The sequence below is a fragment of the Rhea americana genome, unplaced genomic scaffold, assembly GCF_003343005.1.
Source record: "Rhea americana isolate MKP2758 unplaced genomic scaffold, rheAme1 scaffold_237, whole genome shotgun sequence".
NCBI lineage: Eukaryota > Metazoa > Chordata > Aves > Rheiformes > Rheidae > Rhea > Rhea americana.
Genome location: NW_028186354.1, coordinates 444,920 through 472,692, shown reverse-complemented (window position 1 = coordinate 472,692; position 27,773 = coordinate 444,920). Strand labels below are relative to the sequence as shown.

General features: G+C 39.3%; 1 protein-coding gene across 2 annotated transcripts in view; it reads left to right on the top strand.

Annotated features, from left to right (window-relative positions):
• The window catches only part of PTPN13 (protein tyrosine phosphatase non-receptor type 13), a 111,899-nt gene that overhangs the window by 34,537 nt on the left and 49,589 nt on the right, over positions 1-27,773 (top strand). For both annotated transcript variants that reach the window (XM_085306284.1, XM_085306283.1), the window contains exons 6-9: positions 120-213; positions 12,861-13,421; positions 24,786-24,881; positions 27,532-27,631. In XM_085306284.1, coding sequence (XP_085162410.1) covers positions 120-213; positions 12,861-13,421; positions 24,786-24,881; positions 27,532-27,631 — 851 coding nt within the window. The remainder of the gene's footprint in view (positions 1-119; positions 214-12,860; positions 13,422-24,785; positions 24,882-27,531; positions 27,632-27,773) is intronic.

The window sequence follows — 27,773 nt, the reverse complement described above, 5'->3', positions numbered from 1 at the left end:
ATATTCTGAATTTCCATTCAGAATATACTTAAATGTTTGGTACTAACCTGTGTTGTGCATTTACTTAACAGGTGTGAGCTCTTTTAGTGTTTGACTTTGTGTTCCTGTCTGTTTTGCAGATGGATCAACTTTCTTGCAATGGAGATAGAAAACTGCAGCCAGACAGGAGCCAGGCTATCCGGGACAGATTAAGGGGAAAAGGTCTCCCCACAGGTAAGTGCTTCCTTGCTGCAAGGGTCATGGTAGTAAGTACAGCCCTGTAGAAGAACTAGTTTGCTAGGGGAATTTTGCAGCCAAAGGAATTGAATAGTGGAGCCCTTGCTGGTGTTCACAGAACTCTTACATTGGTTCAGTATCTAGCTCAGCATGCATGATGGTTACATAAGAATAATTGTTTCAAGAAAACACACATCCTCTTCAAGTTCAATCCTGATGGTAAGAATGAATATTTAAGGTTCTCAGCCAGAAGTTTTGTTCTGGGCTAAGGAAATTTTCAGCTGAAGGTGGGTCTGCTAGAGAAGCAGGAAGTGCCTTTTTTTACTTCCCTCATTCTTGTGGGCTCTGATTTACCTCCTCACACCCCTGTTTGGCACAGCCTCTTTTCCTGCTTTCCAGGTAGCCCTGGACTCCTACCTCTGAACACAAAGCTTCTCCCTTCCCTCTCTTCTTCCCATAACAGCAGGTATTGCGTACACCGTCAGAGTTCTGCAGTCCTGCTGGTGCATGGGGTGGATGTGGAGGCAAGGTAGTGTTATACTATTACCTCAGGAAAGTAAGAAACTGGGAGAGGGTGGAGAAGACAGCTTGTTCCAAAGACAGGCTGACGATGATCTCACTGTAGACAAAGAGGAGTACAGTGATAAGGAATGACAGCTAGTGCTGGTCGAGACTTTATTAGATGTCCTCACTTAAGCTCTGTGGCAGAATCAGCTCTGTGTCAGGCTTCTGGGACAAGTGGTAGTGTACTTCCAAATGATTGGTCTCATCTTTTTCTGGAAGAAGTGTGGGGCGGAATAGGAGCATTTTGTGAAGCACCATTTGGACCACTCTTGCTGAGCCTTTGTGAGATATGATAATCAGTGGAGACCCTTCTTGCCTTAATTGCTCAACTGTAGATGGCATATCTCATTACCAGTGTCTGACATCCCCCGCAAATACTCAACACCATAAATGCTAGGGGCACAGGGGTTTCAGCAGCCTCATATTTTCTGTCTCTACCTATTTATTACCAGAAACTTGGAACAAAAATATGTTGCTGATGTGCTTGAGCTACTTCTGTCTTTTAGTTCTGTATCTTCTAAAAACAAGCAACTGTGCAGAGAATTGCAATAGAGTTGTCAAGGGCAATAGAAACTACAAAAGTTGGACACAACTGTGGAAAGGCATTGTTTTTCTTTGTGTACTGACTTCTTCAGAACTGGTCCTAGTTCAGGCTACTATTTCATTTAAAAACTGGGATTGCACATCACTGATTGCCTGCTCTCCTAACATGGCAGAGTGGGCTTAGGAACAGTTTCTGATAGAGGCTATCTTCTCTTCTTCCTGCACAAATGCACTGTTTTGACTGCCTCCTCAGGGTTTCTTTCTTTTTGTCTTAATTTTTTCTTCTTTTCCAAAATGTTTCTGCAGCAATAGGAAAATCTCCAGAAATACAGGACTTGGGACTGAATGTAGTTCATCAGCTTTGTAAACAAACTCATGTTCTTTTATGAACTACTTAAGCTCTGCCTTTAAATTAATTCCTTTCCCTTCCCCCAGTTCTATAAATGTTGTTGCAGAAGCTTATTGTTCTTGATAGTTGAAGCACTCATAATTTCCTCTTCAACCTTGTTCCTACTAATTTCTATTTTAGTCATATTCACAGTTTTTTTAAACACTTTTTTTTGTGTCAGTGCTAAGCTCTTTGACATTCCTCAGCTTGTAGTCCACTTTTGCTTTTCAAATGGATCCCTAGCATCTTCTATTTAATTAATAATTTGCTGTGTAGTGTTGTAGAGCTGGATTTGAGCACATTAACAATCTGCTTTTACCTAAAGCTTGGTTGTTTCCATACCTACCTTCCCATTAACTATTCTACTTTTGATCCTGTCATCATCATAAATTCCCTGCTTTGAAAATGTTAGCTTTGGAGCTGTTGCAAGGCTATGCAAGGCTATTGCAAGGCTGTTTAAACTCTGTTCTCATTGTATTAACATTGTTAAATTTTCTTTTCTTTTTTCTTTTGAACAGTTCAGCTGAAAGATCTTTTATTCTTCTGTTCTTCCTTTTCTTAGAAAATCTTTAACTTTTCCTCTTCCTTAGGTATTTGTGTGGTTTGAGGTTTTCTCCTTTGGCTTGTTTGTTTTCCCACTCACAATTTTCTGCATAAGCTTTTTAGCAGACTTTTTTTCCCCAGAAGTAATATTTGTACCCAAAGTCTTAACTGTCTTAACAACAACCTTTTGTTTAGATTATACTAAATTTTGGAGATTGCAGTTGCTCTAGCCAGTATCTCCATGGATTTCTGGCTTAGTGCTAGGGTGAATAATATCTGTTTAACATTTGAAACATTCTCTGGGGATTATGCCTTTTATTTACAGGGTATAGACCAGATGATCTAATTGTCATTTTCCTACTGCATCCTCTGACTTTATTTCTAAAATGTCATGGCCAGAATACTCTTTCCTCTTATTCTTGCTTTCTTTGAATTATTTACTATGTAAGACTCTGCCTCTGAGATGGTTAAAAGGCATTGCTTTTTATTTTAACTAACAAAGTTCACTTAAGATGCAGTGTTTTGAGCACTGATGCTCTGTGGAGCTGAATGTTTGGCTGGCTGATGCATGCTCGCTTGCCTTCTGGCTTTGCCTGGGACTTCCTCAATGCCAAGTGAAGTAGGTTCCCTACAGTGTTTGTGCAGTGTGGGATCACTGACTGGGGGATGAATTACGGTTGAAGGTTTCTCTGAAACTGAGGACTCTGCTTGACTCCTCTGTTATCAACCAGTAACTTCAACATATGATTTTAAGTGATCTCTCAATCAAAATCAGTATGCATTTAGTGATGTGTTCCCCTTTTTAGGAAACATCACGTTGTTTTACAAGACCTTATTAAATATAATCTCCTGTCAAATAGTATTTGTGAAATGACGTGTGCTTGATAGCCCAAGACTGAAGTTGTCTGAATAGTCCTCATTCTCTGCCTCCTGTTCCTCTTACATTCATTATAAGTGCACACACGCTTTGAGTGTCACAGATAATGTTTAGCACCACAGGGAATGTTTGTGTGTGATGTTCCAGTGCAGGCATCCCTCTGTCCCTGCATCCCTCTAATCCTGCTCCCAAAGGAATGGATAATTAAACAGATAGTCTTGAATGCTTTTCCTGTTTCTGTCAAGATGAACCATCAGCTCCTGTCTGCTTTTAGGATAATTCAGTGTTACTCTTCTGTCTTCCCCCATCTCTGCAGATAGAAGTAGAAAACGCTGTTACTCTTTTCTGGTATTTTATCTTCAGAGAAGAACATGAATTGCAGTCAGTCCTTTCTTTATTTTCTGTGTTTTGCCAGTCATGCTTCTATTCCATCCCCTTCCTCCCCCCAATTTCTCTATACTATGCCTAAGGGACTCTTAACCTCCCTTCTTTTGGGTACAGTGCTTGCAACCCTTCGCTCACCCAAACCTTTGTCCACTTTTACTCCTGGAGTTGGTCACATTCTCTGGCACATTTTACCAGCACCATCTTAACTCTGTCTCCTTGTCCCTCTTAGATACATTCTTGGATCCCTGCTGCACTCAGTTCACTTGGAGAATATAGAGTAACATTAAAATACAAAATGGAAGAAAACAGAATTCCCACATACGTAACTCACCTTTGGCTATTTTCGGTTCCACTTGGCATATCTGCTGTGTTAACTATTTGAAAATTAGTGAGGGCCCAGTGATAGGGGTGTCTGATAAGTAATGACTAACAGCTCAAATTTGATTCAAGAAAATTTAATGCTTTATTATTTCTTCCTTTGTAGCAGTATACTGGTTTGCTGGTGCTAATCCTCTCAATAACAACACAGAGAAGCTACCCTGGGACACAGCTTTTAGAATTCTGGAAAAGTGAGCTGTGGAATGTAGTGCTAATTATACTGATGATAATCTCATGAACTGAGGAGCCACAAGTAGAAGGCCAGATGAGGGCTTCTGAAAAATAGGAGTAGCAAAAGAAAAAAAAAAGAAAGGAACCCAAAACCAAACTCAGTCAAGCACTGAATCCCTTTTCCCCCTCTTGCTGTATATTCTTGAAATATATACCTCTTCTTGCAATTGCAGAACTACACACGTTTACAAAGGTAGTAGGCAATGTTATGGTACTGAGTGAACTCACTGTCTAATGAGTTAGAAGTTATGCCAAACATCTTTTCCCTAATTACTTGATTTCCTTTCCTCTGAGAAGAGATTTTGGGCTAAGTTTAGCTCAGGAATAATTTTGGGGGAGCCTCATTTAGGTACCTTGTTTTGCAAAGTTCTGCTCAGTGTTAAAATCATATTTAAAGAAAATTTCGAATGAACAGAGAATCTGTCATAGTGCAAAAGAAACAGCTTATAGCAGGGTTTTTTGTTAGGAACATAAGAGTATTATAATCTTATTAGTATCCAACTTGTGATTGTTGATATATCATGCCATATGCATGAATATAGAAATGCTTCAGCTGATAAGATGTGTTCCTAATAGGAGACTGGCCACCTAATACCTTGGATTTTTGTAGTCTGCTAAGATTTTTTTGCTTTCAATCTTTGAAAATCATAGACCTTAGGTTCATCTTTTCGTACCATAATCTTTCAAAATTCTAGTTGCTGGAGTGTTATTATTGGGGCAGCATAAGTACTTTGAAATATTTTTCTACTTCACATATAAAAATTAGATATTTTGCTCTCCTTATATACTATGTTTGGATATTTTATTTCTATCTTTACATCTTAATTAACAAATAGCTTCGCATTGATATTCTCCTCAACTAAATTGATTTCTTTTGTCTCTTCCATGTATTTACTTTGTGTGGCTATCCTTGTAAATGAGCTTTATCACAGAACTGGCTGGAGAAGTAATTAGTTTTAAATTAATATTACAGAATGTTTTCTTCTAGTAAAGTCATATTCATAACACAATATTTAGGACCTGACTTAGCCAGCAGAAATAGAAATGGTAAAACCAGTTTGAGTCATCTGACCTGTGGGTACTATTGAAGTTTCATACTCAAAACACTAGGCATTTAGAATCTTCACTTCAAGAATTACTTGTGGAAACTGATATATATCATTTGGGGGAAAAAAAGAGTAAGTAATTTTCAAAGTGTTCCCAACCACAAAGCAAGAATAAATTCACCACGTTAGTCTTTTTTAACAAACTATGGTCCCATCCTTCAAAGGATGCGTGTCTGTATGAAGCCCGGGTAAAATTGCTGTAACTTTAATGGGCTTGGCAGCCTGCTTCCCAGCTCTGAGAGAGCTGGTGGGTGGTCTTCTGTGTTTATTTACCAAGTTCCAACTCCTGTTGATGATCTGTGAACGCCAAGGACAGACTTTGTGGAGATATTTCTTCTTTTAAAGAGGTTTAGTTAACAGGTTTCTTGACTTCGCTTCATTACCACAAGGTGCTGGGTTTTGAATTTGACTTGAACAATGTGTAGACTATCAGGAGTTAATCTTAAACCTAAGTAGTGCTATAGATCTAGCCTGTAAAAATGCAATTTTTGTCTCTGCCAGAAGAATATATGCCACCTTTATTCAGGCTGAGATGAATTTAAAAGAACAGAAAGGTCCATCGTATTTCCATGAAGGCAGGAAATTATTCAAAATCTTGAATAACATTTTAGATGGTGATTGATTCTCTGTTGAATTATACATTCTGCTAGTTGCAGCAGAAATGGCAGATGACTTAAAGAAAGATCCTAAGACTAAATGCTGAGCTACTTTCATTTTTAACAAGAAATGCTAACATTTAGTTATTACTCTCCAGAATATATATTGTTCTAGCTGCTCAGCAAAAACTCACAGAAAAGAAAAAAATAGACATATTTGGTTTTGATCTGGGGAAAGTGATTTTTGATTATTTTTTACTTCCTGAGCTGGGAGAAACCACAGCTTTTAGTGCATCATGAAATGGCTTTTAGTGGTAACCTCCATCACATGTGAGCTGAAACTGCTCATTTATTTTCTTGCTAAATCCAAGCACCCGGCTTTCACTTGACGAAAAGTGCAGCAGAGCATTTTATTCCATTGATTTGGAAATCTCTTATCTGGTAATATCATCTTTTTGTTCCTGTCATCCTCCACACAAAAAAACCCCAGAACTGAGTAGGTGGAGAGTAACCTCCTGAGATCAGCAAAACAAATTGGACCAGATTAAAAAAAGAAAAGAAAAAACCCTTCTTTCTCATACTTCACAGAGCAGCTCTATTTTCTTCTACAGGCATTTTTCTGCTTGTATCCAGCCATACTAGATTGTGTTGGGAGAGATACTAAACCTGAGTATAATGGCTGCTGCTTTCCTGAGCCTGCAGCCTGGCAGTACCGGGAGTGCTATCACAGTAGCACTTAAGGGAAGCTCAGAATCCTAAAGATAAAAGAAAGGGCGCAAAAGTCATTGAAAAAGCCAAAGCAGAGATGTAAAATGATGTTTTTGTGCTGAAAACACAAAAGCTGTATGACTGAGCTTCTCCTAGGGCATGCAGAAATCCAAGAATGGAATAGCAGAATGGTCCTTTTGCCCATTTCCGTGAGAAATGTTCTGAAGTCAGCCCAATAACTTGAGTGGGAAAGAACAGTTGTGCACTTTTTTGCTGTAGAAATGCTGAAGAAAGGACGAGATGAAATGCTGCATTTAGGAAATGCCACTTGGCTACATTCACTACCACTGTTCTGAACAAGATGCCTGGTTCCTGGAGCTGCTTGTTTTCCACAGAGGAGCCACGCCAGTGCAGAGCAGAAGACGTTCTGTTCTGAAGTATTTATGGCCTTGCCACTGCTTACTCACAGCACTTTGAACAGTCTGTGTGTCCAACTCATTTTTTCTTCCACAAGAAATCAAGAAATGTATTGTTTTAGGAGTATTTCAGTCTGAAACTTGGGATTTCTTAACAAATTGTCTTAAAAAATTGTCTTAATAAGACAAAGGAGGGGGTGCCATTTTCAGCAGTCAACCTCCAGGCCACATCTGGCTCTGTTATCTTCAGTTTGGCTCTTAGCCTGCCCTGACAGTGTTGCAAATCCAACTCCTGCCTCAGCCACCCACTTGTATTTGAGAAACAGGCCGCATTGTTTTGGGATGAGGATTCATCTGTCGTTCTGTGTTCTGCGCGTTGATGKTGTGGGAGATGTTTTTCAAACTGAATGTATAAACACTTCCTCTTGTCAGACCTTCGAGTTTGGTGTTGATGGTGTACGCTTTGTTGCCAGTACCTCCTCCTCCTTTTATATACACACACATACATGTATCTGTAAGCATTACCAAGGGTGCACAGGTGCTGAAAAAGGTATTCTGTTTTGAATAAACAAAAGAAGGGGAGGATGAGGAAGGGTTTCAAGAAGTTTGAGCTGCATTTACTCAGTAAAAGTAGTTGCATTGTAGTCTACAGTTGCGTTGACAGTGTTTGCACTTTCATAGTGTTTGATCAATTGCCTGTGTGATCAAGTTAGTACACAAGTAATTGCAGACAAACTGAATTTGTTTAGGACCAGGTTACAGCTCTCTGGCTCAGAGGAAAATCAACAGGATTACTGGCAGTGTGAATAAAAGATGATTTGTGAATAATGCTGCTGTCAAAGAGGGTGTAGTTGTATCACAGCTGAAGACACTGAAGGAAAAAGGAAGCAGCTTGGTGATGGTTTAGTGAATTTAACTTCTACCTGTTGAAAGTGTGTGGAAAATGAGAATTTCATTTCAGCACCAGGAGGGATTTTGTTGTGAACTCTTGGTGATTAATTGCTATTCTTATTGTATATATTGTCTCATTATATATTATACTTTGGAACCATGTAATTACTATAATTGTGTTTGGATTATTTACGGTAGTTATAAATAATTGCACTAATACAGCATCAAGTAGAGGATAAACACCCAATGGCTATACCTGAAATCAGGAACCCGATACCATTCTGATAAACATGAAGGAGAGATACTTCAGCAGAAAAGTAATTGGGGAACGGAAAAGCTTGCTCCTTGTTGGCACTTACATGTTGTAGTAGTTTAATTGCTAATGGCTTGTATTATCACCATTGCTGGGGTTTAGGGAAGCACTTCTCTTTCTTATTTTACTGTTGAGGAACAGTGTGGAGTAGCTCTATATGGTCTTAAGAGAGATACTTAGTGTCTTCACTGGAGCCAAGAAACTTTGGATACATATCCAGAGTTCTTGTTAGGATCCTTTTCCTCCCTTTTCCTCCGGTCAGAGTGTGAGTCTCAGCCATACAAGTTTACTGCCATTGCTTCCCCCCCTTTCTCCCCCTTTCCTCCCCTTTTGCCCCCTTTCCCCCCCTTAGGAAGGTCAGAGTGTGAGTCTCAGCCATACGACTTTATTGTCATTGCATCATGCAGCTGGATTACCTTTTGATCGTGAATTGGATCTTTATTCTTCATATAAAATTTTTCATTGGCAATCCTTTTGCTCAGTAGGACTTTTTTTCCCCCACACATTTCGTCATAAAAGCTGAAAAAAAATAAAGTTGATGCATAAATTATGTATTGGCTCAATTAATTTGGACTTATATATGATACTCAACTGAAACGATGTTTAAGGGTGTGAGAAATCTTTCAAAGAAATGCTTTGAAGACTACGCTATTAAAAAAGGCTATACGATACCAATTTTGCCTGTCCTGGAAGCATACAGTTAGCCGAATAGTCAGAAATATGGGACTTGTGCCAAAAACATTGGCCTCATGATGAAAGAGGTTCTTTGCAGTCCTTTAAGACCTCTGCGTGTAAATAGTTCCATGGTAATATTTTAGTGGCATCCGAAAGACCTCCTTAATGGTTGGTTTTTTGGCTTCTGAAGACTGTGGTAGTACTTAGGAAAGTAAGGAGTGATGGGCACAGAATTAACTTACTAAAAATCCAAGAGTTGCCGTGGACTGATTGGTGGTTGCTTAAGTAATGATTATCAAATTAGTTCTCTGGTATCTGAGTTGAGTTACCTCTGTACGGAGAAGTTCTGTCCTGGATCTTCGTGTTGAGCCCTGGCCTCTGCTGCGGAGGGCAGCCCAGGTGCTTGCCTGTAAGGGTGGGAGAGTTGCTGCTTTGGGGCCTTGTTTCAGCTTGCGCTCTCAGGATGCCAGCTTCCCTATGCTGTGTACCCCTTGCCCCCTGCTCTTGTCTTTCCCTCTCTGTGAGGATGATTTTTAAACAGCTCCTGTTGACACTGTATAACAGTTGAGGCAGCGCTTGTTTAAATTTGGTTATGCAAAGAGGGATGGGCCTTGCAAAGGTGAGAAGCAGTGCCAAGAGCAGCAACAAGGAGATAGAAATGCGTATGGGAAGAGTGCTAAAGAAAAAAGATGTCCAAGGGAATTTTACAGTCTCAAGACCAAATGCTGAGGCCAGCCAGAGATTCCCTGTTGTCATGTGCTAAAAGCCATGTTGGCAGCGTAAGTCTGTGTGGAAATTATTTGAAGGAAGACATTTCCGTGCGGCAGAGTGGAAGAACAGGGTGGAGATGGTTTCCACGGGACGTCCGCCTCATGCGTGCTTTCCTGCTGGGACAGCTCATCGTACAACTAACCGAGTTGAGTGGCAAAGCTGCAGCAATGAGTACTCTCTCAGCCACTGCTGATGAGGTGCTGCTCGTGGCATTCACTTTTCCTTACAAGGAAGACCCAAGTGGGTGGATGACTTGAGGAACGGAAAGCATCACTTGCGTGCTGAGGCAAGGAGCTCCAGTCTTCCAGACGTCTGCCCGAACAGGAAGCAGCGGCTGTTAGGGCTGGTCGAGCTGCTGCGTGTCCCAGGTAGCAATGGCTGGGGTGAGGCGAGGAGGATGCTCCTTCTGCACCGGTTCTGTGCTCCCGTGCTGCAGTTTATCAGTCACCAGTGTGCGGCATGGTTCGTTTCTCTGTGTGCACTGCGGTGAAGGTAYTGTGGGTGCATGAAGAGTGTTGTGACTGTGATCCTGAAACAGGAAATCACTTGGACATGCAGAGACCTAAATGATCTCTTGAAGCAGGAGCATTCTTCTGAGTTGGGAGTGATGTTGTACCGTGTAATCCTGTATTTATAGCACTGCTATTGTTATGGGAGGAGTAGCCATTGCCTTTTCTTATTTTTTCTTCTTTCATTGACATTCTTTTATTTGCTAACATCTTGTGTGTGAAAATACTTGCAATTTAGAAGAATTTCGTTTTTTTTTTTGTTGTTTGGACATTAAAGACAATGTGAAAACAGTGAGGGAGGAGGGTGGTTTGGGTTTTCTTTTGCCTAAAAATATCTTGAACCCTCCTGGGGAGGATTCTCCAAGGAAGAGATTTCTACCCAGTGAGGTCCTTTTGGTTTGCCTTTTTTTGATGATAGTCTTATATATTTTAGTATTTCTATCTTCTTCTTTAATGCCTCAGTTAAAAACTTGTTTAAAAATATCTGCCCTTGATATATACATGTATGAATGTGAAGTTTGTGTTTACAGAAAGGATGCACACTGCATGGAATAGATAATGGAAACTTTACAGTCAACAGCCATTTTTAAAATACTTTTATGTGTCTGAATATTAGATGTGATACACTTGCCTTTCTGAGGGGTCTATAGCCTAAGAAATCTACATAAGAATTGCCTGACTATGGAAATAAGTATTTTTAAATTGAGTTTTAAAGTTAGAGGCATATTTGCAAGATGTGTAAGTGATGTATCAAATAGTCAGAAAGTTAGTTTATTCTCGTTGGCAAAGATCTTTATTTTATTCTCTTGAATGTCTGGAACACAAAGGAAATGTATCTTCCATATCTGGAATATACAGACCTGTAGAATTACTTTCAAGTCACTTCATTTGTGTGTGTGCGCGCATGCGCGCGCGCACACACACACACACACACACACACAATTTCATATATATATTATCTTTTTTATAATGTATATACATGTTTTTGCATATAATATTTAAAGATCATAATGCTAAAATTTACATTTGGGGGGGGGGAGGAGGGGAAGGAATATTTGGAGCAGGGAGCTCCTTGGCTATATTTGGATGTTTTTGTGTTTTTGTTTGTTTTTTAAAACACCTGGTGTTAGTTTAGTATTACAGAAACTGAAAACAAACAGCCCCCCTTCAAGTAGAATAACAGAGTTAAAAGGTGCAATGCCATAAGCTTTTAAAGCATTTATAAGTACAGGGATGAACAGCCTTAAAGTGTCCTGGGAGAGGTGCAAAAGCATACGAGATTCTAGGCAGGTGAGCAGGAGCCTGCTGTGCCAGGGTGGCAGTTGCCTGGGGGTTAGCCAGCTCTGGAGGAGCAGCAGTGAGGGCTGCAAAACTATCTCCGAACAGAAGGTACAGCACAGCAATTTACTTGGAGCTTAAGACTGTTTGCTTTTATGTGGGGACTTCAAGGCACCCTCTTGTTAAAAGACATGATAATATCACGTTAGAGATGGACTTAGTGCTAAGGAAGATGTCGTGTACTGTGCTGTCCCCAGCTGAGTGAACAGACGTCTCCTGGCAGCCTGGTCTTGAATTTTTTTTCAAACAGGTCTTCTCAGCAGGGATACTGTAGTGAGGTTAAGATTGCCATGTTAGTTCTGTGTGCACGCTGCAGATTGAAAAGGTTAGGCTTCAATATCATTTTTGCACTTAATTCATCAGTTTTAGTTGAGACAGACTACTGCATGTGATATCTAAAATAGACTTAAGATTTTTATAACTTTCATAATAATACAGAAGCACTTAAAAAATTTGTAGTCTGCCAAAAGAAGGGAAATAGTGGTTGGGCAGTCTTTAATACTYGTTCTTCTCTAGGATCTTAGAGGCATGATTGGGCTAATACTTTGAGAACGTTTTAGCCCAAGACCTACATTAGCATCAAAACTTCTCAGTGGCCCTGATATGATATTGTTCAGAGTATACGTACTTCACTGATACTGTACTACCTCTGTCAGTTTCTTTTATTCTGAAAATGATTTCACCATAGGAAGGRGGTGGGAGGAGACGAAGAGGGGCAGAAAGGAAAGGCGGGAAGGGGAGAGTCATCAGTTTTGGCTGATCTAAACATGAAGTCAACAGGCTCATGGAATCACCCTGACCTTGGAAGCTTTGTCAGTCTTTATCTTAGAGTATTATGTATCTTGAGTAATTCTGTCATCATTAGAAATGGTCATTACACCAAGACTTGGGATTTTTAAAATGCCTAACTGCACAATCATTCTTCTCTTATTACTGACACTACCGTAGGGCATCTGTAAATCTGTAGAACAAACCTGGACTTGTCATAAGGCAATAAAAAGTATAGGTTGTGTCTTTTGGTGTGAGATGTGAAAGGAATGGATGATTTCAAATTAATCATTTAACAGTACTTTTGGTGATAGTCCAGACTAAATAAAATTAAACTAATGAGAAAACAACTTCCAACATGTTTGTGGTAATACCTTGCTAATGTAAATGCTGAATTATACTAGGCCATAAATTATTTTTTGAGCACTTCAGAAACAAATAAAATGCCTGTCAGATATAAACTATTTGGGGTTAATCTTTCATGACTGAGGCTTCTCTTTAAGTAATTGTCTCAGTGTTTTGCATGACAAAGTCAGTGCTCAGATGTGTGGTCAGTCTACGCTTTAAAAAGTTAGCAAAATTTGTTGTACTGCTGAATATTATGTGCAAAATTACATGTTTGATACTTTCTTATTATTCCAGGAAAAAAAATGGTGGTTGCTGCATCTGATGGACACAAGGCTCATTTCTCTCAACAGACCATGCTTAACAAAGGGCTTAGCAAGTCTATGGGATTTCTGTCCATTAGAGGAACACAAGGCGAGGAGGAATTTTTCCAAGGTATTTCCACAGATTACAACTCAGGACAGGAAGACGCTTTGTGTCCTCATCGATGTAAACCCAGTGATTTTGAAAAAAAAGATCACTTTCATACAGATGCTACTCCTAAGCGGAAAGTATGGGCTTCCTCCACAGACTTGCTTTGCACAAGTGACAAGGCAGTTGAGAGGGACCATGGTGGAGACAGACACAACCACCATCAATGTGAAACATTTATGGTACGGACTTCTGCTACTACCAGAAACAAGGAAGCAAGGTACTCTGATGGGAGCATAGCAGTGGATGTGTTTGGACCTCARAAACCAGACCAAACACGTCATGGGCCTGAGACATCAACTTCTGCAGCAATATCAAGTGCCTTTGACAGGATAAGAGAGAGACAGAAGAGACTGCAGCTTCTGAGGGAAGCCATGAATGTAGAAGGTTAGTAAAGTTTTTGGATGTTCTGGTAACTCCAGTCATTAAACAGACTTCTCCTTAGGATAATTTTAAGTTCTCTTGTAGCAACTCATGTAACTGCTGAGATGTTCACTTCATCTTCTATTCTTAAGTAAAGTCAAAGCAAGAGTGTCTGTTGCCAAAGACGGTAAACATGCTTGTTCAGATTACCCAGTGAAAATAGTTGCTGTCTGTAAGTCAGCCCGTATCAAATTCATCACCTGGGGGGTGGGGGGAAGCTTTAGAGAGGCAGTTGTCAAGTAATTTTCCTTAAAGGAAATTTCGCATCGTCAGCTTTTAGAGGTGGGTTTATACCTAGAGGAAAGGAAGTATGTCATTTCCAGATCTCTCAGTTTTTGCAGGGAACAAGCCTGGATGATGCAGTTAAATACATGCATGTATAATACATTTTGGACTCAAATGTTCAGATCTTTACCTCAATGGAAACACTTGACAGCAAGTTGGGTAAAGGAACACATGAAAGGAAAAATACCTTTGTATTTGTTAGGTAGAAACTTACGAAACTGTCTTCGTGCAGAGCCTTATAATGGTAACTACATATTTTGTTTGTTTTGAAAATGTGATGCAGTTTTAGGGGTTGTAAAATTGGACCGTTGGATAATAACTACGGGCATGGCCAGATCTGGCTCGCGATGGTCAGAAAGTGTAATTGAATCACTCATCTAAGACCTGTGCCGGAAGAGCTGTGCATTTGGAGCTGTCTGGGTCATTTGTCTGAATGTGTTTCAAACCCATACTTTTGAAAACTCATTGCTATCTGGCTGTTATGTGGCAGCATGTGTGAAATTGCAGCTTCTGCCTATTTTTCCTGAACAGAAGCTTAGACAACTCCTTAGGAACATTAAGGAGAGCTAATAAAACCTTTTATCGGTGTTTGGGTTCTAAAAATCACTCTCTTCATGCCCCTTCTGGCCCTCTCAGAAGATGCCTATATTGAAATTGTCATGGCAAGTATATTTTTTCTTTCCTGTCCATGTGATCTGTGTGTTCCAGAAAGCAGGTATGTTACTGAAATGACATGTGGCAGTTTTAAAAGCTGCTGTTATTCCTGTACCAGTTGTACAGAAGAGAAAGCTGGAGATCTTTTGTGCTATAAAATTAGCACCTCCTGATGAATGTTACATTATCAAGTGAAGGAATGAATGTAGATGGAAATAGTACTATAGAGATAATCACTGTTTACCTAGAATAGAAGGTTACCACCTGTAAAGTGTAGTATGTAATGATCTGCTGAGGAGTCTCGTGGGGTAGGGGGAAGGTTGTTTCTTTTCTTTTTTTTTTTTTTTTTTTTTTTCTTTTTTCTTTAAGAATCTGAAATTGAAGGGGACCCTGCATTGGGAAAGATAAATAGCCCTGCTTAGGAGTGCAGCTTTTTGCAGGCTTATGTTGCACAACAGCAAAACCAAAGGCTTGGCCAGTCTCACTGATGAGCAAGAGTTTATCATTCTCATTCAAAGAGATTGGGAGACTACAGAAAGTCTAGCATACCTGTTCCTTGCAAGCTGAGATACTTCAGATTTGTGAAATGACTTGATTCCTGTAAGGAATGGGTGAAAGTGCAGTTCAGGTAAACCAGGAAATGGGGCTTTATAGGCAGAGCAGCTGAGTGAAAAAATCTGTACAGAGAAAACTTAGGCAATAGTTAATGACTCACTGCCCATCCTTCTGAATTCGCCGTAGTTACTTGTAGAAAAATTAAGATACTTTCTCAACAGAGAGCTGGGCTGTGATGTTCTTGTCTTCTGAGTTCTCTGCTTTTGATAGAGGAAGGAGGTATGTTTCATGCTTTCTTTGAAGCTRGAGAGAATGCACTCTGCCATTCATTTTAGGCTTTCAATTTATTTGTTGCTTAACTTCTTAAAGTTTTGGGCTAAAATCTAGTTGTGAATGTAAATGGTTAATGAGAGCTAGTTCTAGAGTATTAGTAAGATGGGGAATGCTTTTTCACTTAAGACTTAATCACTGTTGTTTAAGATTTTGAGATTTCTTGAGAAGCTTGACTGAAAGTATTCTATTTCACCTTACAGAGCAGATTTACAAAAACTTCTAATACATCTCTTCTAGTCTCATATGACTTCTTCCTTTCCCTTTCTTTGTTTCATAGGGTTTACTATTTTTTCTCACTTTTTATTCATAACAGATGAGTTGCTTGATGTTTTACAAAAGGTTCTTTTCCTAGTTTAATCTGCCAAAGAGATGAAAAATACAGTGTTTAAATTACTCAAGTACGTTACTGTTGTGTCTGTTTTTCAAGTAATTAGTGGGTAGGCAGATCTTCCCATACACTGAGCATTATCAAGGGTTAGTGGAATTGCTCTTCTGACATAAACCCTGCCTAGTTCAGAGATGTTAGGACTGTGTAAAAAGCCACAGTAAAATATACCACCTGCCCTGACAAAGRTGGTGGTGTCTTGGGCTGCGCTGTATGCATGGCTAGCTTACTCCCCACGTTTGGTCAYCATGTAGCTGACAGGTGGGATGACACCTAGAAATGGAGTGGAAAAGAAGTCTGGAGAAAGTGACAGCAACTCCTACTCTTTTCCCTAGAGGATGATACCCTGCCTTCAAGGCTGACATAGCATGGCCTCAAAGGACAGATATTGAAAAAGAAAAGGATGAGAAAGAGAATAAGGTATTTTGAAAGCTTGTCTAGTCAGGATTAAGGGCTCTGTTTAAGTTGGGGTGGTAGAATAGGGAAGGACTCATGGGAACAAAATTGGTTGTTGGGCTTGGTAGAGAAGGAGAGCATCTGTCTTTGGTAGGTTTGGAGGCATTTTAAATCCAGTTGAATCCAGGTCTAGGTTACATTTAATTATGTGTTAGTTGCAGTGATCTGCTTTCAGCTATTCATTGTTTTTGTTTTTTGAATTATGAAATGACATTGGACTTTCTGCACACTAAATTTTGCCAGATATAACTGCTGCTTCAAACTACAGAGGAACTTGAGTGACATGTGGCTTATTTCTTCTTTAAGATATTTTGGGTTAAGCTGGCAAACTTTTCTGTTATTCATAAAACCTTAAGGAGTTGACTCTCTTGGAAAATGTTCCTATGCATAGGCTCTGGTATGCCAAGCTTTCACTTGAACAGATTTTTACAACCCAAATTATAAACTCATGAAAAGCAGGGTTTATAGTGGAAAGAATGACAGAGCTTTAATTACAGCTGTACTGTAGTGGAGTAGTTTGTAATGAACTGCAGACCATCTGAACTGCATTATAATCTGCAGTGGGAAGGTCTCAGATTTAGCCTCAGAAGGCTTCCAAAGACACCATTTTAAGTGCCTTTTCGTGAACTTGCTCTCTTGCATGTTTTTTTCACTGCGCTGTTTCAGGGCTGAGGTTGTATATTGAAGAAAACTTGGATCATTGTCCAAGTGCTTAGCCAGGAGGCAGGAGGGCCGAGGGAAAGAGATGCTACTGGCGTTCAGGTATACAGGAGCCGGTTCTGAACACTAAGAACAGACTCCAAAAATGTGTTTTAATCTTGCCAAGTGATGGCAGAGAGTTCTGTGTCTCTACTCTTGTTATTCAGTCTTGTTTTTGTTATGTAGTTTTTATGATCTTTGGCAGAATTCATTAGGGTTTTTAAGTTATAACCTGCTAAAACCAAGCAATTTATCTGTACTAAGTGGGTTCATTTGTTGTTGTTGTTCTGTTGAAACTTGGCAATTGTTGCTTGGCACCCATGGATAGTGTCCCATTTCAGAGAGAAATATTCTGCCTTTTACATTTTGCAAGCCTGGATTGCTGCTTCAAAGCATGAAAGCGTCATCCATTCTCACTTGCTCCCAGCTTTCTCTGCCTTCTCACCCACAAAACTGATCTTATCTTCTGAGAGTTAGGAAGCATAATCAGACTTCATTTTTTACATTGCAAACCTACCCTCAAACGGTATGGCCTGCTGCTGTCAGGTGGTAGTCTTGTGTGAATCTCTTCTTTTTTTGCTTTGGTAGCTCTTTTGTCCCTGTTTTGAGTGTATGTATAATTATAAGTGAATTGCTGTAGTGAGTGCACATTCTTCTTTTTCTGTATGTTATATTGCTTAGGGGGATGTTTTAAATGAGATGCAAGAGGCAGCAAAGAGTGGAGATTACTGATGTCCTAGTGGAATACAGGAGTGAAATAGTAAAGAGAGTAGTAGTATAGCTGACTGTGTGTTGCATGGCAGGTAGGGAGGAGAAAGATAGAAGGATACTGGAGAAGTTGCTCTTGCTGAAGCTTTGGAATGCTGCATCCAGGGCTGAGGCAGTGAGGGTGGTTTGGGAATACTTGCCAGGCTGTCTTCGTTGAGTGTACGATTGACAACCGTGTGAATTCCTGAGCCTCCACTCATTCATCCCTCCATCTTCTACCTTTGATTTTTGAGCTTCCAACCCAGAAATTAGATTCTCTTTCTTCTTCAYCTGTTAGTCTGTGCTTGAGACAGTCGGTAAGAACAGAGTATGTTGTGTTTCTAGAGGTCAGTCTGTGCCTCCTAAGTTCCTCATGCATTTATCTCAGAAAACTGTTAATTCATTAGCTGTTCTAAAGACTCATCTAGACCTCATTTATATAACTTCCATGTCACAGCTGCAAGTGATTAGGTGGGGAATTAAGGTTAGGGATACTCTAAATCTTCTAAAAGCTGTCTTTGTTTGAAGTTACATTTTTAAAGAAGGAGAAATTTGTATAGGTAAGCAGCTAGCTTTTTAATACTGAATATATTCAGGTAAATGAAGCCCCAGAGGTTTTAATTGAGGAGCTACTGGAAAGGTGGGTTTAGGGAAGAAGAGGAATATCTGCTTAGTGGATTTACCTCTGCAAATTCAATGAAATGCATACTTTCTTTCTTTTTTCTTTTTTCTTTTTTTTTTTTTCAGTTGAATTAACCTACACAGAAATTCAGTGCATATAAGTAGAGGAAATGTGAGTCATATATAGTGATGTATACTGTTTGCATGTGAAAGCAAGTTGAGGCCCTGTTTACACATGTCTTGTGATCATCGTGCTGAAGTATGGCTTAAATTCAGCAATGATGAAATGGATGGTCATGTGGTTGGTATGTCTGGTATGGAAGAGGTTCAGTTAGAACAGTGTTCAGGAATCATTCATGAAAATGAAAGGGGAGAAAATAGAATGATTTTATTTTGCCCGTTAGATGGGAAACTTTCATTCATTAATTTTACTGAGATTGTAGAAATAGGCTTTTCAAGGAGGATGCAAGTAATATTTGTGACGATTCTTTGAAGTACAAATACTCTGGCATCAGCCAGTATTATTTTTGTTCTGAATAGCATAGTTTAATATCAGATAGTAGAGCAATTCAGTATTTGCACTCCTTACAACGTAAGGAGTATTTCCTTTACAAAGAGACAATAACATAAGAGAATATGAGCAGCTTGACCAGTCTTGGGAACAGGTTTCGGGTTATCATTTTTTAATCAACATGTGACATTCTCCAGTCCAATAAAAAAAAAAAAAAAAAAAAAAAAAAAAAAGCCCTAAACCCTTCGGAGTCTGTATTTGGCATGGTTTTGGTCTACATGTGTGCTTTCTCATCCTAAATAACCTGATCCAAATCCAGAAGGGAACAGTGACTTTTAAGTTCAAGCTGGACACTGACTTTACCACATTGGAACCGTTATCCTTAATCTTCCTGTTTTAATCTCCAAGCCGTCCCTAGAGATGCATGTGTTCTGCAACATTACAAGGATCTGCTTCTGCCTGTCACACAGATCCTGCCAAGCCTGTATGTTAAATGGCCATTAGTCTCTTCGGGAAATCCCTGCGCTGGTTGGTTGGTTGCACCAGATGATGTGCTTGCATGCACGATACAGTTTTTCAGTTTAGAACATGGAAGGTGGAAATCTCGCATACTAAAATGGAGTGATGAGTTTTTGCTGCCGTGGAATGCTGAATGGATTTGGTTTTGTACTTGTGGGACATGATTTTTTACCAGCGATTTATTCTGGGACTGTGCTCTTCCTGTTAAAACTATACTGCTTCATGTAAGATAATTCAAGTTTTATTAGATGAAAAAAGGAAAGGAACAGTAAGAATGACACTAAGTTACTGGTTAAATGCTTCTGAAAGAATCATGTCCCAGCCCCTTTTTTGAAGAACTCTGATGGGTTTTAAACGACATTTTAATAAAACTCTCAAGTAATGGACACATCTTAAGCATAAAAGCTCACAGGGCAAACAAGAACTCCTTCCTTCCCTCTGTGTAACGCAACTGCTTGTTTAACTCTCCCATCTCAGTCCTTTTCCTGCTCTGTACAGCCAGTGATTTCTGTAATAATGTGCATATAAAAACTAGTATCTCTAATCTCAGTCATGTGCAGGATAATGAAATTCCAAGCTAAATGTGGCTCTCTGATTTCCATTAGAGTAGGCTGGGATAACACATTCTTTAAATTCCATTACTTGTCTGGGCTTGCATCTCTCGCCTTGAGTAAATAGTATATTTTATTATTTTGTGCTGGCTTAGGTGCCTGTGAGGTTGTGTTCTGCTTGCATTGATGGGGAGTTTGCAAAAGCACCACAGCAGTACTAATCAACATGAACACGAATTCTTCAAGTTGTAATATTTCATTCAGCTCTGCATCATGGTGTTATCTCATGTTAATCTACATTTCTGTCACAAGGTTTATGTATAAATTTTAGTTATAGACTAAAATTATAATACATTTAAATTCAGATTATTCCTCGTAAGATAGGAAATAATTTGAAGTATTCCATTAAGATATTGAAATCTAAACACTGTAATGTATGAGAAGGGTAACTGGTAGAATAATTTTTGCTGCAGCATTCTTGGTATTACTAGAAGAAGTTAAGTCAATTCTGAAGTCTCTCTTCAGTCACTACAAGTTAAAAAATATCAAAGCTATTCAAAAGTCTCATGGATAATTGGGAAATGTGGGAGGTAAGTTGTTTATCATCTTCATTAGCTTTTGTGCATCTCGTCTTTTAGTTCATCATCTTTATCTTCATTTTTGAAACTATTGTATGAAAATTTCAACTTTCATATGATCCCAGAAGATGGATTTGTGACCCTTGGAAGCCACTGTTTAATCAGTGGAAGTTCTGCCTGGAAGTGATCCAAGTGCCTACTCTAAAGTTAAATCCTCATATAATCTATTGGAGATGAGGAGAATTTGCTGAAGGAGAGGAGACTGCATGAACTACTTGAGGAATTTTCTAAACATTACAGATACAGTAGTCTCCATATTTAGAATTTAATATAATGTCTGCAGATTTGCAGTGTTTATCCAGTCCATACACCTGAAAAAATTGTCTTCAATTAAGATGTTGAAATATATGTGTATATATATTCCGAAACTGAGCAAAGAGAGGAAAACTCTAGAGGAATTATCCCAGACTGCAGATTCTGACTTCATCTCCTTAAAATTCTTRGTCCGTCTGCTGAACAGGCTGGTAATATATATAGCCCTGTATAGATAGGTTGTAAAATCACTGCAAAAGATGGGAAAAAAAATATCTTTGCCTGTGTTACTGGGATAAGTTGTACTGTCTTGCTTACTGGGAAAACTTAGGAAAAGAAGGGAGGGTTGGTCCTGTCTCTGTTTGTCCTTGTGAATGTTCTGCTTAGAGAATAGGTTTAAACCTAGCTGGGCCTCCTGTGGAGGTCTGTGAGGGCAGGGCGATAAGTAGCCGTTGGGAATCTTTGTTTATTGACTCATGAGCATAACTGTTGGCTTGCAGCACGGTGACGACTCCTGCTAAGAGCGTGAGTCAAGAGAAGTCAGATACCCTGCGGAGTCGGATATCATGCCACCACATACGAGCACTTGTTTCATGCTTAAATTATGTGTTTCTCTTCTACYATTTTACATTTATTTTCTGCACATTTTCATGTCTGGAAGAACCAGGACAGAGCCGCAGCTTGTGTGTGATTCAGGAAGCCCAGGCTGCTGACTAAGTAGAATAATAAGAGGTCTGTTTAAAATCTCATGTGATATGTTGTTGTTCTCTTTCCTTTCTCTTGCTTCAAAGTCAGTGTAGCAGACTTGCAAAATCTATAGCTAATAAAACTACTGGGAAGAAAGAGGTCTGTTTTCAGTTAAGTGTTTCTGTACCAGAGCTTAAGTATCATGTTTGGATTGATGCCTCACTTAAAAGGCTGAGGGATTTTAAAAAATACACAGCAAAAGGTTTTCCACTGAAGTTGAGATTAATTTCCCTATTTAGGCAAGTAATTGCTAGATTGGTAGTGGATTTCTTTGTTGTAAAACCAAAACATCGAAAGCAGTTGTTGTGAAAGATGCCGAGTGTATTCCACACAGAACGAAATCTCCACATGATTCTGCAGGTTGCAGATTTGCACATGTGCGAGCAGTGTTGAGCATTTATGAGAATGATGTGAAACGTGTCCTTAGTATTTGCTGTACTCTGTGCTGTCTGGCTGTATAACTGAAATTGCCTGGAGGGAGAAGTTGTTTTGTGGGTTGGCTGATTGCTTTGCTTGCTTTTTACAATTTTCTCACAGAGTCTTGTCATATTTGCTGGGACAGTAGAGAACTATGCAATCCAGGTAAACTGGTAGAAATGCAAAAAATGCCTCTTTTTCTAGAAGAAGGTTTTGGAAACACGTATTCCAAATTTGACATGAACTAGTCTTTGGTCTTGGTCTATTGCATCATATAATATCTTTTCCTGTCTTTTTCCTATTTAAAATTTTCCATGCTGCTGTAGGAAGTCTAAACAAGTAGTGTTGTCAACTGCSTCTCTGCCCTTTTTTTCCTGAACCCATGCTGCTTATCCCACATTTTTAATTCTTCTTGCAGGATTTTCCATTGAGTGTTTTGTTTTTTGGAACTTGGAAGATGGAAGATCTGATTTCTGTTTTGCAGTGTCTGAAATCATCTTGTAAAAAATAGAGATAGGGTTTAAACTCTGTTTCAAAACATAATTTTGAGAATGTTACCTGTTAACTTAAAACGTGTTGCTTTTTGAAAATAAGTTTAGAGTGTTTCAGATCGTGCAGATATTAGCATGCTACGGTTCCCAACAATTCTGTTGAGTCTTCCCGGTTAATAGAGTAGAAGGGAACAATAATTTTAATGCAGGCTCTGATTCTGCAAGGAGAAAGCCTGTACCACTGCAGAGCCTGTCTGCATACTACTTGCTCATCAGAGCCTTAAGTTGTTGTACTTGGATTTGATCAACCATCCTTAGATGATCTTTATCTAACTCTTCTTTAACAATCTCTGATGAAAAGGATTTCACAGCCTTCCTAGTTAATCTGTTCCTTTGTTCTATTACCCCTTTAGTAAGAAATTTTTTTCTACTATCTGAGCTACATTTCTTAACCTGTAGATTTAGCTGACTTTCCTCTTTTCAAAAACAGCAAATCACGGTTCCCTTTATGACAGCGTTTTGCGTACTGGAGGCCTTTGCCCATCTCCCTTGGGTTTTTTTTCTGTTTTGCTTTTATTCATGTTTTCTGTAGAGAAAGTGGAGACGTTTCATTTAGCTGTTACTCAGGGATTATACCTGGTGAGGCCTCATCTCGAGTACTGTGTCCAGTTCTGGGCTCCCCAGTCCAAGAGAGACCTGGAGCTACTGGAGAGAGTCCAGCGTTGGGCTACGAAGATGATCGGAGGGCTGGAGCACTTGCCCTAYGGGGAACAGCTGCGAGAGCTGGGCCTCTTCAGTCTGGGGAAGAGGAGACTGAGGGGGGATCTTATCAATGTGCATAAGCACCTGAAGGGAGGGTGTCAAGGGGATGGGGACAAACTCTTTTCAGTAGTGCCCTGTGACAGGACAAGAGGCAATGGGCAGAAACTGAAGCACAGGCAGTYCTACCTGAAGGTGAGGGGGAATTTCTTCCCTGTGAGAGTGACGGAGCCCTGGACCAGGTTGCCCAGAGAGGTTGTGGAGTCTCCTTCTCTGGAGATCTTCAAGGCCCGCCTGGACGCAACCCTATCTACCATGCTGTAGGTGACCCTGCTTGAGCAGGGGGGTTGGACTAGATGATCTCCAGAGGTCCCTTCCAACCTTACACATTCTGTGATTCTATGATATTGTATGAGCTTCCATACCCTTTGGGCAAAGTTGCTGAGTTTGTCTGTATCATTTTTTCTGTCTGTGTCAGAAATGATCTTAGTTCTCTAGTTGTGTCCTCAGCAGCTCTGGATTGAGTAGAAAATACGCTTTAATTTCTTCTGCATAATAGTCTTGTTAATAGGTTTTTCTTTTAGCAACTTCCTCATTCATAATTATCAGATCTTTTCAAATTGTGATCTGCTCACACCTTTTGCTGCTGCTGCCTGCTTGGTTGTTCCCCGTTGTTTATTCTGACATTTGTATTCCTGACTGCAGCAATTTGCACTTGTCTTTGCAGTATCTTTCAGTGTTGGTCTTCAGATCATTTCTGCAATTTATTAAGTTGTTTTGTTTTATTTTTTGTTTGTTTGATTTTATCCTGTTCACCTGAAGAGGCCATTTTTCCATAGCCTGTTCCAGTCAGTCTCATCTACAACTTTTATATGTATTTTCTCTATAATTGTAACTAGGCCAAAGGCAAACTCCTGGAAAAGAAAGAAACCTGAAGTGTCCTCTCAGCTGGAGAGAGAAGCATTGATAGTCTGCAAATGCAGCTCTTTCTTTCTGCCTTTATGACACTATATGTTTTCTGCCTATATGATGCTATAAACACACTATATGGTTATTCATTGGCTTCTATATGAGAAAATCTTGGGATATTGTTGCATGTATCAAGAACATATTCCATCTACTGATTCCTTTGCTTCAGAATCCATTCAGAGGAGGAACTGAGATTGTGCTGTCATCTTAATTCATTCTCATCAAATCCATTTAGCTGTTCTGGTTAACTAAATACCCTAGAAGGGCTTAATAATTGATTGTTCAGTCATATTTTCTGGATGACAAAGTTGAGCTGAATGAATTATAATTTTCCAGGTCCTGTCTTCTCTCTATATATATTTTTACTATTTCATAGTGAAGGAACAAGGGACTGAGTCCTGACTGTTTTCTGCACGTGAGCTGTGGACCAAATGTTATAGTCTGCTCTTTTTTAAAAAAACTATTAATTTTAGCTTGGGAGCTGTCATGAGAGAAGTTCAGAGGAGGTGGGTCTGTTAGGATAGCCAAGAGAGAGAAGGCGAACTGCAGGACGACAGGCTGTAGGAACAGAATGGGACTGCACAGTGTCTGCTGATATGCTTCCTTTCCTGAAAAACTCCATAGCCAAAGAATGTTTAAATATTTTGAAAGGATCAAATCTCAAATATCCCACTGTATTTGAATTTGTCTTAAAGCTGCTGCTTCTTTACTTTTCTGATACCCTTATTTAAACTTTCAGAACCTTTGAGAAGGTACAGATCTTACCACAGTGATGTGTATAGTACTTCGAGTGAAAGTCCGTCTATTATTTCTTCAGAACCGGATTTCCGACAAGGTAAGACCTGTACTTAATGAATAAATAGATAAATAGTTCTGAAAAACATAAAAAGAAGTTGAAGGTTAAAAATAGATGCAACAAACATGAAGAAATTTAAATCTTTAGTAAGAGATTTGGTAATTACCAGTAATATGAAGCTGTAAGATGATCTCAAGTAATTACAATGTTATGTATGGGTTAGCATAGTTGGCAGTCTATTCAGAAACAAGTTTGACGTTTAGCATTCTGAAAATAAACTTGATAGGAAAAGCTGAAAGTGGTTAACTTTTTACTGGAGTGCTTGATTTAAATGTCTTGTGCTGCCTTCAGAGGCACAGAAATGATTAAATTTTAGCTGGTGTCCATTTATGGTACATTACTAAAGCTTTATATGGAACATATATGGCTTAATTCTTTTGATTTCAGTGAGCACTAGTACAAGGGTAAAGTCATCGATAATGCATACACTAAAGACTTCCAAAGATTTCAGTGTAACGCAAACAAATAAATAGAACAGGCTATTTGTATGGTCAGTTTTAAGCAAGTTCTACAAAATTAGTGATTTTGAAAAGCAGGGGATGGTGTGAAAAGTTTTTGGCTGATATATAGTGGGAAAGATTTTCTTCATGCAGGATGGAAGCACAGCCCCCRCTCCCACCCCCAAGAAGTGCTAGAATGGTGAAAAAAATAAAGATGATATATATAGCTGTACCGTTTGTGGCATGCCCTTTTGTATCGTGCAGGAAGCAGTTCATTGCTGTCACATTGATAATCATCTGGGCATCTAGTAGACTTAATGCCAGGTGTTGAAGGGTTGGATGATACTAGCAGGCACTAGCACCTCCTCATACTACTTCTGTGCTTCATGCATTGACCTTACATGAACTGTGATTCTAAGGTTGGAACCAGCTTTAATGGTGAGGAGCTTAGGAGTAGTTGGCGTAGAAGGAAGGGAAGATTTCAAACAGGAATTAGAGGCCTAACAGTAGGAGGAGGTTGTAGTCAAAGGATGAAGAACAGACTGTGGCCCAAAATCACTCTGAAATCCTAAATTGTCCGGCCACTCATCTCACTTCCATACCTCTCCTTCGGAGGTTTAAGCAATGTGGAAATTCTTTGATTATGGTCATTACTTTTGTATTGCTACTTAGTCATTTAATAGTTCATCCAGACTTATTTGGTTCTGGCTATAGAACAGTTGCAAAAAGCAAGAAGGAGATTTATTTCAGAACAAATGAAGACAGGAAGAAATGTGCAATGTGCTGGAAAGGTGTGAATCCCAGACTAAAACTCCTTACACTGCATGTGTCTCAGTGATGGGATGTTATAATTGGGAAAGTAATGACTTCAGTAACTACTTTTTGATTCAGAAACTGAATTTCTGGCTTATCTGAGAAATGGCTGATGGCTGGATTTCATTTTAGGTCATTTAATTTCCTCCACCATTRTGTTGACATTCTGGCCATGACCACCATGGGCTGCTCTGGGTCCAGTTTGAAAGAATATGGGAAAATAATTGACAGACTTGAGTGTTGTGTGTCCTAGGTGGTAGAGTGTCTGTTGGCCAAACTGTGCTGAATCCCAAAACCTGTGTCAGGCCTATGCCATGGTCTCCTCTGTTGTCCTTCCACATACCTCTGGTCCAGCACAGAATCGTAGCCTGAACCTCCATGTACTCACAACTCTCAACGCCTTCATTTTTTTTGTCTGTCCTCCTACATCCTGAGCCAGAAGCCTAAGGAGCAGTAGAAAGTAGCAAGTAACAAGCTCATTTTTGAGGTGCAGGCCCCTGTAACTTGCTTCCCTTGTTTTTCTACCTGTTACCGTTTAGTTGTTTGTGTATTCTGATCCAAAGTCAGCAGCTCTTAAGTATGTAAACATGAAAGAGAACGGCTATTTGGCTGCTAGTACTGTAGTTGGACTCTGTGAAATGGCAGTCAAAAAGTACAGATTTAAAATCAATGTGGCTGTAGATATGTTGTGCAAGAGCTCTCCTGCTAGTTCTGTTCATTGCAGGGACATTAAGAGATCCAAGCAAAGTGCTTGGCAAAAACAGCTTTCAGTGTAGCATCACAGGTATTGCTGCAGGAAAACATATCAGCAAAGGAGATGACTGTTACAAGCAGGATAGCATTTCTTAATTACAAAAAGAAAAACATTATTGTTGATAAATCAACCCATCAAATTCCAGAAACGAAAACTAAACATGGGAGCACAGCATTTTAGTGGTGTCTTAACTCTCTTCTTGGGAACTGGATGCATTATTACATTCTCTAGCTGCTCTAATTCTGTTCTGGAATGGTTTTGTCTGATATTTGGACAACTTAAATGTCTCAATTCTTGGCTGTGAAAGAAACATTTCATATTGGAATGATGTTTATAAAATTGTGTGTGTGTTTTATTGTATTTTTAAGCCTTCATTAGTATTCTTCTTCAAAGAGGCTGTGTAGCAGTTATCTTCATTGATGGAAACAATAGGGTCTCTTTGAAAACTGGAACCAACTTTATAGTGCTAGTTTGTATAATACTGTAATGACATTGTGCAGAAATCTAAATTTGATCCCTTCTAGGTAACCTCATATGACTGATAAATCCTTGATTTTTAGATAGAATTACTATCTATGTTTTGCAGCCTGGTCAGGTATTAATTTGTGCTTTCATTTGCTAGTGAGAAGAAATGAAGGTTTCAAGAGAGATGATGCCAATGGTGCTTTGCCAGGTGCTGATGATATCTCAACATCCAGTCAAGTCAATTCTCAGAGGGCAAGGTAAATTATGTGAAAACAATGTATCTTAAAGTGTGAGGTCTCTAGAGAAGAAGTTATTCTAAAACTGCAAGAAATTTTTTACTATGATCCCAACTTGTTTAGCTTTTGGTCAGTTGCATGTTGTGCCTTGAAGATGGCAGCA